This window comes from Rhamphochromis longiceps, linkage group LG18, assembly GCF_057381845.1.
Source record: "Rhamphochromis longiceps isolate RC_006_pf linkage group LG18, R_longiceps_female_GT1.1, whole genome shotgun sequence".
Classification (NCBI taxonomy): domain Eukaryota; kingdom Metazoa; phylum Chordata; class Actinopteri; order Cichliformes; family Cichlidae; genus Rhamphochromis; species Rhamphochromis longiceps.
In genome coordinates, this window is record NC_140574.1 from 18,160,726 (window position 1) to 18,171,989 (window position 11,264).

General features: G+C 38.6%; 1 protein-coding gene across 1 annotated transcript; it reads left to right on the top strand.

Annotated features, from left to right (window-relative positions):
• The first annotated feature begins 2,665 nt into the window (after nt 1-2,665).
• On the top strand, nt 2,666-9,953 carry LOC146648075 (desmocollin 2-like protein). Its single transcript, XM_085389217.1, has 16 exons — nt 2,666-3,279; nt 3,416-3,506; nt 3,615-3,823; nt 3,916-4,020; nt 4,360-4,515; nt 4,767-4,911; nt 4,999-5,153; nt 5,280-5,414; nt 5,536-5,721; nt 5,867-6,114; nt 6,212-6,354; nt 6,853-7,071; nt 7,682-7,903; nt 8,105-8,220; nt 8,345-8,674; nt 9,047-9,953. Exons 1-16 carry the CDS (start codon nt 3,241-3,243, stop codon nt 9,242-9,244), a joined length of 2,697 nt encoding a protein of 898 aa, XP_085245343.1. The 5' UTR covers nt 2,666-3,240; the 3' UTR covers nt 9,245-9,953.
• Nucleotides 9,954-11,264: the final 1,311 nt, after the last annotated feature.

Consider the following 11,264-nt stretch of genomic DNA (forward strand, 5'->3'; position numbering starts at 1 on the left):
GAATCTGTGGTCTTCTTCTTTTCATTTTCACACATTTTTATGCTATTCAGGGTTCTCTCTGGCATCATGGATTATGGCCATGGCGTTCCTTCATTGCTCTCTCTAACCTTGCTTGATTTCGATTTAGACTACCTATCCCATGAAGTAAGATTCACAACCATAATGGTGAGAAAGAAATGCCAGAAAAAAAAGAAAACTTCCAAGAATTTGGCTTGAGCCACCTGTGTATATTATATTATCACCATTTATATCTAGTCATGACCACCTTGTTATGTCGATCCTGATGTTTTGTGCCATATATGCATATTTTTTGCAACAAGCTATACAATAGGTTGTGATATATGGTATCACAAGTAGCAAACATAGCTTATGCTGGTATTATTTGCAATGAGAAATATTATAACTGACTTTTTTTTTTTAAATGTCTTAGTTTGTGAATAGATCGGAAATTCTTGGTGGAGTCTAAGTGAAATCTTGGTGGTGATACAAGTGCTGGTTGGCCACAACTCTGAATGCTGATAGATCTGTAGCAGCAGACTGAAAAACCATTGGCTGTTACCAAGAATTCCCAATGACTTTTGGGTGGTAGGGAGCACCACGGAGGCAATATATCACATAATATGGGGGAATTATGCAATTGCTGTTTTGTTTTAATTTTTATAAGCAATCAATCATTCATTTCATGGTTTTCTTAGCATTTAAATAAAACAGAGAGTGGTTTTGATGGTGTCACATGATTTATGACAGATTATTTATAACATCATGAAAAGCAGGAGACAGAAAAAAACGAGGCTCTCAAATTATGCGGTGCCAAACTAAAACTGAGTTTTGAAATGCAGCAGAAGTAAGCTGACAACACTGAAACTCTGAGAAAAACAACAACACTGAAACTTCTTTGGCCGATTTGAGTGCAGTACACATTCAGGAATACATAAAGAAGGATATTTGCTTATGCACTGATCAAATAACTGGTTGATGCATTAGTCCTTATGAACACAGACTAATTCAACATGTCTATGTAGACACGCATGACTGCTCTAGAGGAAAATCTTTGAGGAAATCATTTCACGTTTCAGAATGACCAGTCTAGATTACAGAGTACACGCTACAAATCACAAAGGTATTAGTAATAATGACTTTGGCATCAGTGAATTAATCCTCAAATGGTTTCAGTAGAATACTACTCTCGTACACGTGATGACGCGAGTACTGTATTTGATACTCATGCAAAGGGTGGAGAAAGCTGGGTGTTGTAGCTGCTTTGGGTGGATCCAGAAACTTTGTAACGTCAAGCACGTGTGTCACAGTCATAAACCGAGCCGCTGAATTAACCCTTGTGTACTGTTCATATTTCATGTCCTCGCAGTATGTTCAGGATCAAACTTGACTCAAGTCAATAATTTGCTGATATTAAGTTTTTATATCAAATTTTGAACTATAGAACTATTTAGAATATATAGCAAGCCTATCTGACATTAATAAACACAAGATTAATCTTTAATTAAAGCAGGGTTGCATGGCAAGAGTATTTTTTGGGATTAAATGTTAACAAATGAAATAAAAATATTCAATTTCATTGAAGAATCCTCATAACTGGCATCTAATTATCAGCATTAATGCAACATTAATAAGCACTTAGAACACAAAACCTGCTTAATGCATACTGGTGTGTGCTTTCAAAGCAGTGGCAGGAAACCTTGCATGTGTGGGACTTGAACATGTGTTGTCCACACCCAGTGAAGTGGCAGCTCAGATACCTTTATACTCCCTCTGTAAGATTTTCACTTCCTTTAAAACACTGCATCTCACAACATCCTGTCTTAGCTCCCCAGCATTTACGTGGAGTCTTGGCAAAACACACCATTTCATAACAGATGAGTTCAAACTAACAGAAAACTGCACTTTGGGAGTAAAATGCATGAGGTCATATGGCAATGACACCAAGACATCTTAGGAATTTCATTTGAAGCTAAAAAAAAGAAAATGTCTTCCAGAGAAAGGTTACATTTATGCTTTCTCGTCACTGCACAACTCTGCAAAAGCAAAAGTACAATCTAAAAACATCAGTTATGAGTAATCTTATCAGGATACTGTGGGGGATGTTTCATCAGTAATGATTAAACCAGCTGAATAACTGGAAATATGATACGTTTGTTACACATAGGCTTGTTTAGACTTTTAATTCTGGGAACACACAGAAGCCTAAGTACGACAGCAGTTAGCTTTTACTTTTTTATCTCGGGAATAACATCACATGGGGTTTTACTGTGTCTGTTTTGTATTTGCTGGTAAAGCGTTAAAGCCTTAAAGTCTTCATTATGTCCACGCCCATGACTCCCACTGTCTTCCTGACATTTTTCTCACCTTTCCTGTTACAGACCCATATACCCTGCTTTCAAAAAGCTCCTTTAATAACAATCTAACTATTAAAGTATATCCAGATGGACATACTTTAAAAAAACGTAGGTCCATCGTTTTTGTCTCTTCACTTTTATCAGCAGTTTATAAAGATTGTGAGCGTTTTGCTGTGGGAACCACAGCCTCTCCCACACCAGGGTTTCATTCGGCTCAAATTCCTGTGGTGTGCAGAGAGGAGCTCAAATGTGCTCCTCCTACAGCGGAGAGCTAAAGGAGAGAGGAGGACGTAGGGGTCAATTCTCTGTGTAGACCTGGGACAAGTCTTGACAAAAGGCAGACAGACCAGTTTTTCTTCAAATAAGTGTACCTGCAGCATGCGCTAGTGTTATACGACTATTGTTTTTGCGTTATATGCATGGATTTATACAAATAGTGCTTAAAGCTTTAATTACATGTATTTTAGCTCTTATGCTCCTGCTAAAACTCTTTAATTGGAAATAAAAGAGCGGTTTAATGTCTTCCAGTAAAAGAGTAATGTTTCCCCCTGCTGGCGGGAAAAACGCGAATATCAGCAGCTTTGAGGGAGTTGGCTTTCTCAGCAGACACCAGCGAGCACAGCCCAAAGGTACTTCGCTTGTTTGAAATTTCACTTGGGTGTGTCAGCAAAGGTGTGTCCGCTGACTCACCCAACAGCGACAGATAGAGCCGTCTGAGAAACGCCTGCCTTTTCGCATTAACAGAGAAGTGAAGCAACAGACAAGAGACGAAACTCTCGAGTAGACTAGACGCATTTGTTTTCTATTACTCTCTGAAACACTAACCGGACTCTCCCCACTTGGACCCAGGACAAAGTCAGCCTTTTACTGTTTTTTTCTTCCAAAGATGGGGAGAGTTTTAATTTCCACCATCTGCCTAATGCTGGTAAGTGCTTCTAGTTTGGTTTTAAAGCACTCCTACATCACCAATACGCTTTGCTGTCTGTTACTTCTGTCAATGCTGTTTGCTATAGCAACATTTAAACGCGACAAGCCCGTTTGAAACTCACTTTCACCTTCAGATCCTGTCCTGTGTGGAGTCATGCTCTCTCCCGAGGTCTCTCTACGTAATTGTACCTGAAACAATTCCACCTGAATACCAAGTAGCAAAAGGTGCTGCTCTGCTTACTTTTTTTTCATTCCGTCTGTGTGAAAAAGTGTTGTAGGCCGACTGTTTTGTGTTTTATGGCTCTTTTTAACTTTCCCTTTCTCGGTTTTCAGTTGAAACCGTCGGCTGTGATGCCAAATCAACGCTGTTAACTGTGAAGGACCCGAGTTTTACAATAAACAGTAATGGAGCAGTGGTAGCTTTAACGTCTGTCTCAGTGGCAGAAAGAGGACGGACATTTTTTGTGTGCGCTCAGGACAATAGTAGACCGGAAAGTAAGATGAAAGTTCACCTTGTCCGCAGTACAATGCCGACAAAACATGTAAGACAACTGCATATTGTGAGCCGTTTATACAGCTCAGAAAGCACGATGCGTTTTTTTCTAACATATCCTGACTTGTTGGAATGTCACAGCAACGAGGCCAAGGATTCCTGATTCGGTCTAAAAGACGCTGGGCACCTCCGAACCTCACCGTAGTGGAGAATTACGTAGGACCCTATCCAAAACTAATTGAAAGGGTAAATTAAATGTATAATTCATATCATTTATAAGCACTGTGCTATTCAAATGTTTATTTTCAGTACACATTGTTCTCTTTTCTCACTTCCCCCCTCAAATTATCTGATTATTTCAGGAGTCACACCTGTTAATTAAATTCAGTGATTATTTCCTTTGATGTTCTTTTTTAAGTTACATTACCAGCATGTCAGATTGGAAACTGTCTACAGTTTTGATCTATTTAAAAACGCTACGAGCTGAAAGAGCTCACAGTAGGCTGCTTTATGAAAATTGAATAACAGAATTTTTGTTGTTTTTGTTTTCTTTAATATGTGTGTTTTATTTGGTTTTCCCTGTAGCTGGTGTCAGATACCTCAGCCAAATATAAATTGTTCTACACTGTCGAAGGAGAAGGATTCGATAAGTATCCAACTGGAGTGTTCAACCTGAACAGAGACACAGGGGATCTGTTCTTGCTCAAAGCAGTGGACCGTGAGGCGTTCCCAGTATATAGTGTGAGTGTGAACATGAAAATGATTTAAGGTTTTTAGTCAGTTGCATTATTGTTCAGCAGTCATTCAAAAAGAACTATTTATCATTAAATAAAATAATGACAGATTGTCAACTTGTTAGTTTTGAGTTTTGATTCTCTATTACGCATTTTTTTTATATTGTTCACTCAAACCTGGAAGTGACACAATTTATATATGTCTTATAATGTTTTTGCCTTTAACTTTGCTTACACGTTTGTCTTTTTTGTTTATAGTTTGTGGTGCGTTCTTGGGACACGGTCACAAACAAGGAGACAGATGAGAATCTGCCATTGAAAGTGGTTGTAGATGATGTAAATGACAATCCACCGGAGTTTGTAGGTCTTCTACAGTTTATGGTTCCTGAGCACTGTAGTGTAGGTGAGAAAAGCAAAATAGAGTAACAGATAAATCTGTGGTGTTTGGCCTCAGTGCAGTTGCTCTAAATGATCGTGGTTTCCAATACAGGGACTGTGGTGGGAAAGGTGAATACAACCGACAAAGACCAAATTGGCACCGACCATGTGAAGATTAGGTATACACTCCTAACTGGAACAGACATGTTTGCCATTCATGCGGAAACAGGTGTCATCACAACAAAAACCAACACCCTAGACAGAGAGGTGAGCACTGCTTCTGCATCAGTGACACCTGTGAAATTTATTTAAATGAAAATAGCTTTGAAGAAGATGATACAAGTGCTTTCCAACATATTTTCCTTATGATATTTTGCAACATTTCTTTTTAAGTTAAAAGACAACCATTTGGTGGTTGTACAAATCCAGGATATGAATGGTGCACCAAGTGGTCTGGTTGCCACATCAACAGCAACAATTGTTCTGAGTGACATCAATGACAACCCGCCAACCTTCATGAAAACATCTGTAAGTGTTTGAAAAAACTGTCAGTATGTAATCTGGCTGAATAACTAATACTTACATTTGTCATACTTATTTTCCATGAACATTGGTTGTTTAGTAATCTCCCCTGTGTTTTTTCTTTTAGTATGATGTCGCTGTGCAAGAGAATGAAAGTGAAAAACTTCTACTTCGGATTCCAGTTCAAGATAAAGATTTGATAAACACACCAAACTGGATATCAAAGTTTGTCATTACTCAAGGAAATGAAAATGGAAATTTCAGGATTGTTACTGACCCCCAAACAAATGAAGGGCTTCTGTACGTCTCAAAGGTGAGACTGACTTCTTATTAAATTCGTTATTATCATTTAGTAATGTTGGTAGTAGCATTTTACATGGATCACATCTAACGGAAAGTCCGCCTTTATAAAACTGATTTATAGTCATAAACTTTTAAATGTCTTTCTTTTTTTTCAGCCATTAGATTATGAGAAGACGAACAGTGTACAGCTTCAGATCACGGCACAAAATCAAGCACCGCTGAGTGGCAGCAGTGCCAGTTGGAACTCCATCCCTGTGAAGGTCAGTGTCACCGATGTCGATGAAGGCCCAGAATTCTCTGCTCCTTCGATCCGCTTCAATGTCAAAGAGAACACACCAAATGGCACAGTGATAGGAACTTATACAGCTACAGACCCTGAGACCAAGAGCAGCAAAGGCATCAAGTAAGGACTTCAATTTGCCCCAATAACACTTGTTCTCGTGACTTGGACTACAAGAGTGAACATGCGAGTAATGCACAAGTACTTTTTTATCTCTTAGGTATTTCAAGATCACAGACCCGGGCTCCTGGATCAATGTTGACAGAGACACGGGAGAGCTGAGGGTGGCAAACACAATTGACAGAGAGTCACCGCTTGTTCACGATGGGTTTTACAACATCACAGTGAGGGCTGTTGATGCTAGTAAGTTTTTTGTAGGCACTTCAGTACTGATGAAGAAAACACAACCTTCAACAATACACAAGTGGTCCTTTCTGTACTCAATTCTATATTACCTGATGGATATTTGCCAGATCATTTGAGGTAGTGCCTTGTGTGACTAAATAAACCTTATTGCCGTTCCTTCATTTCTTCTTGCGGTGTGTCAAACAATCCGAAAGTTGTTAAAAGTACAAGCTCCACCTTGAGCTGTTTGTCTGAGCGGCTTTATTTTTCATGAGAACACCTGTTGACAAGATAAAATCTGTTGGAAAAAAAATCAAGTGGCTAGTCATTTACAATGACTCATGTTCCTTTGAGTGTTTTGTGGAAATTGGGCACATATCCCAGTGCTTGGCAGAACTTAAAACTTGCACTTAGGTGACACCGCGTTATTGTAATGAAAATGGTGTGTTCCATTGTTCCTGTGTGCCAACATGTCCACACGACTACGTGAGAACCAGTAATGCTGTTGTGTTTCAGGCTCCAAGTCAGCAACAGGAACAGTTGTCATTTGGGTGGAGGATGAAAACGACAACATTCCTACGATTCCTAGTGAGCTCACGTTTTGTCAGGAGGATGGAGTGCTCGGCTCTGTGGTGGTGGTGGCCGAAGACAAAGATCAGAGTCCCTTTTCTTCCCCATTCACCTTCAGTTTACCAAATAACAATGATGGCACATGGTCTGTGAAAAGTCTTAATGGTAAGTGGCTGTCTTTGTACACGATGAAGCGCAAAGTGTATCTTTTTAATCAAATGTGAACGAAAAGATTTTTTTTTACAAATGTTTGTAGTACCCTATGTACAGCATGATCCAAAAAGTGATCATGCTGACATGGTATCATTCCAGTGGTGATACCTGACATGGTATCATTCCAGTGGTGAGAAAAGAAACAAATATGTGAGGGTGTTGTGGAGCTGTTTTGTTTCACAACTCTGTGAATACTCGGTTTTCAGAAGTAAATATGTAATGAAGAACAAATGTAGTTGAGAAAAAGACTTGGAACTGCGTGAACTTGTCGACGCATCTTTTGTTTTGTTTGTGCACTTTTTAAAACGAGTAGATTAGTATATGTTGGGGGCTAAAAATGTGGACATGGGTTTTACTGCATGGACAGTAAAATCATAAATCACATACATTCACACAGTAATACTCTGTTTTATGAAGTATAAATATTTTATTACAAATCTTAGTATTAAGTATATGTTAAAGTCACATGATGTAGCCTGAAACAATATTCTTCAGTCTTTTTTTGGTGCTTTTCTTGGTTAAGCTTGAGTCTCTTTATAATTATCACGTGTTTCCTTCTTAGACACTGCAGCTACATTGGAGCAGCTCAAACCGCTTTATTTGGGGATGCACACCGTTGACCTGACTGTTACAGATCTTCAGGGTAGTGGCAAAACACAGACAGTGAATCTGAGAGTCTGCAAGTGCAAGAATGGCGTCTGCCCTGGCAAGGACAGGTCCGTGTCGCTCGGACCGCTGGGAATACTGACTATGCTGTTGCCTGTGGCCCTCCTCCTACTGCTCTGTGAGTCTTCCACTGTAATTATAAGTAGTAAGGGTTAGCTGGAGGTTCTTTCGTAGTTTGTTCAGTTTCCAATATGCAAAAAGCAATTTTGCATACAATAGTGTAGTGTATAATGCTGCTATGCTCATTCTTGTGACGCTTACCGCACATAAAAGTACTCTGTGAGCTGTCATTTTGAACACGCGTGCTTTGTCATTGCAGTCCTGCTCCTTGCATTTTTCTGTCTAACAAAGAGAGAGAAGTTGCAACTTGACGACTCAGCAGACACTGGAGGAATCCTACTCAAATCCAACACGGAGGCCCCAGGGGACGAAGTGGTAAGGACAGTAATGCGGAAGCATTGCCTTGGCTTACCGTTACTCACAAGGAAACCATATTTGCTTCTTTTCTTTTCCCCTTCTGCTTCATTTATTTAATTGCCACGTTTGCTTTGATTGACAGGATGCAAGTCTCATCAATGGTCCCCCATTTGAGATTGACCAAGCAGTAAAGGGTTCTGTCAAGGGTGTAATGATGAATCCTTCATGGATCGGGAACAAGAGTGGAAGCACTATTGGAACCCTTGGTGTTCACGAGAATGGGATGCATGGAAGGACTGATATTTCTGCAGCTAATATGCAGGATTACTATACCGGCCAGTATGACATGACCATAGATCGTCAATCCTATGGTCAGCTTGTTGGTAGTGGTGTAGACTTTGACTACAGACAACACAATATGGACCCAGCTCTTCTGTATAATTGGGAAACAAATGGCCGCTATCTACATCAGGTATTGTTATTTTATGATTACAAACATATTATTTATTTGTTTTAGTGGCAGAAGTTTGCATAAAAAGTCAAAAAGAGAGCAGCAGAAGTTTCTTTTTCTGCGGTTTAATAATGTGTTACCTGTTACAGATAAGTTAACTCCTATTTGTAATATTATCTTCTTCTCTAAGCTGTGATAGCATCCTGTGTAAACCTCAATATTTCTCACCTTTGGTGAAAGATATTATTTCTCTAACCTGTTGGAGATCTGTTTGCTCGATGTGTAATATCCGTCCGTCAGTCATATCCCGAGCAGCTTTGAAAGTGTTGTATGCTTGCTCCTATCATCCAGGCTTAGTCCAAGGAGTAATAACAAACTGCCTGTGTCTTCCAGAAATTGATCCAAATGGGAACAGTGGAGGATGGGCGATACGCAGATGATATCATCCACTCCTACGGGTTCGAGGGACGTGGCTCTGTAGCTGGCTCTGTCGGATGCTGCAGTGATAATAATGACAATGATAACCTTGACTTTCTGAACACACTCGGACCAAAGTTCAAAACTCTTGCAGAGGTCTGCAGAAAGACATGAAAAGTGACACTCCAGATAATATTGTTTACTTTAAGCTGTAAAAGATGCAGATTGGGCTTGAATGCTTGGCTTGTTACTGGGGTAAGAATATAAAAAAAGAACAGGCAGGTGGTGCTGGTGTGTATATGCTATTGCTCTTAGTTGCTTTATGTCTTTGTTGTTGTTATTTTAGTTTTTTTTATGTAAAAGTCATTTGCACTGAAAATGATGTAGATGCTGTTGGTTGTGCATACTTTATGTTGTATGTCAATAGCCGCGTTTCCACCACAGGGACTGCAGTCTTTTGGAGGTTTGTACCTCAGGAACCAAGGTCTAAATGAAGTTCTTGGAAAAGTGATTTCATATCTTTATATTTTTGGAGGGTAGCACTTTGTGACACTTCAGGAGCCTTTGGTCCAGGGATTGCACTGTTTCTGGTTGGAAAGCAACTTCTCATAAAAATCACACTGCCTTCAAGGTTTACCACATAAATTGTTGGTAATCATTAACTTAAACTTACATCAGAGAGCAGTGAAGGGAGATGGAGAACAACAAAACTGGTGTTGCTTTTTCATATTTAATTGCACGACGTCTGCTTAAGCTTTGTGGGTCTGAATACATTGGTGGGAGTACAGACAAAAAAGCTCTTGGGACTAGAACTTCTTGTTATTTTGGGTTGAAATGCGGCTACTGAGTATTAACATGTTTGTTAGTAGGAACTTCGGTATTTTTTTAAAAAAAAAACTTTGTTTATTAATCGTTGTCTGGTATAAAAAAAGAATGCATTTCTATTTCAGTCATGTTGCTGTTTTTTTTTTTTATCCTTATTGAATTTCAGGCTTTGTCGATATATTTGAAGTAAAACAAATAATGAAACAAAATAATCTTTTCTAATATTTCACAATATTTAATGTAAAACTACACATTTATAATGGTCTATTTTAAACAGTGTTGATTTACTTCTGCACAATTTCCCAATGCCACAGAAATTGTGTGTAACCATGATTTACTTCAACTCCCTGACTGTCAGACGGGTGCAGTTTGAGCTCGCTTGTCAGTCAGGTTATTGCAACATTCCCAACAGTAGTCCTGTTTAAATCTGCACAAGGGTGTGAACCGGAGGCGTAAGGTGTTACTGACACTGCCCGAAACTAAATATAACTGGCTGCACAGGAAAAACCCAGTCAAAAACTGTATACCTTATATGTATATTATGTGGTTTTAGTTGTAATTTGACATTAACATTAAAGAGTGTTGTTTAATTTTTGCAACAGTAGCAGTTGTTTTTTTTTTCTTTTTCTACATTTAAAGGAACTATAAGTGCAAGATGAAGATTATAAAATACCATAGCACACATGCAATAAGCATTTATGTAGCTGTACAACTATAAGCACTACTGTTTGTGCTTATAGTCTTCACTGTTTATTTAAATTTTAGTTTGTTTTTAAAAAAACGTTCCTTATTCTTTTTTCTGGTTGTACAGAAAGGTCGCAGTCTGGTTGCTTATTGTGCTCGGGCTTTGTGTGCACCCTGGTGAATGTTTTACAGGGTGGGGCACAGATAGCTTGCGTAATACAATGAGTTCAATGTTCCAACTCCTTGGCTAATAATTACTTTCAGTCTTTGGCAGATCCAGTTGGTGCACGGTGTTATTATGGCAACATTGTTCTACCCTATTGTTAAAATGTTCTAACTGTAATCATGGTAACAAACTCTATTTTGTAAACAGTAAATGACTTCTTTAGACATAAAGTTTCCGGTTACAGGAAATTTATGCAATGGCCCAATTAGTGTAATTTAACAATTATCAATAATTAGTTTTAAATTGTCAGATAGTATAGATAACAGACTTTGCTTTGTTATTCAAAAACCTCTGTAAATAAATAATATTCAATGAAAAATGTATTGAAACCTCAACTGAAATTCCCCAGAGTTCTCGTAACACTTTGGATTAATTTATAGATAATGTAAATACGCACTGAAGTTATAAACAAGTCACCAGTCTCTGATGCAATTTATCAATATGATGATGTACAAAGGA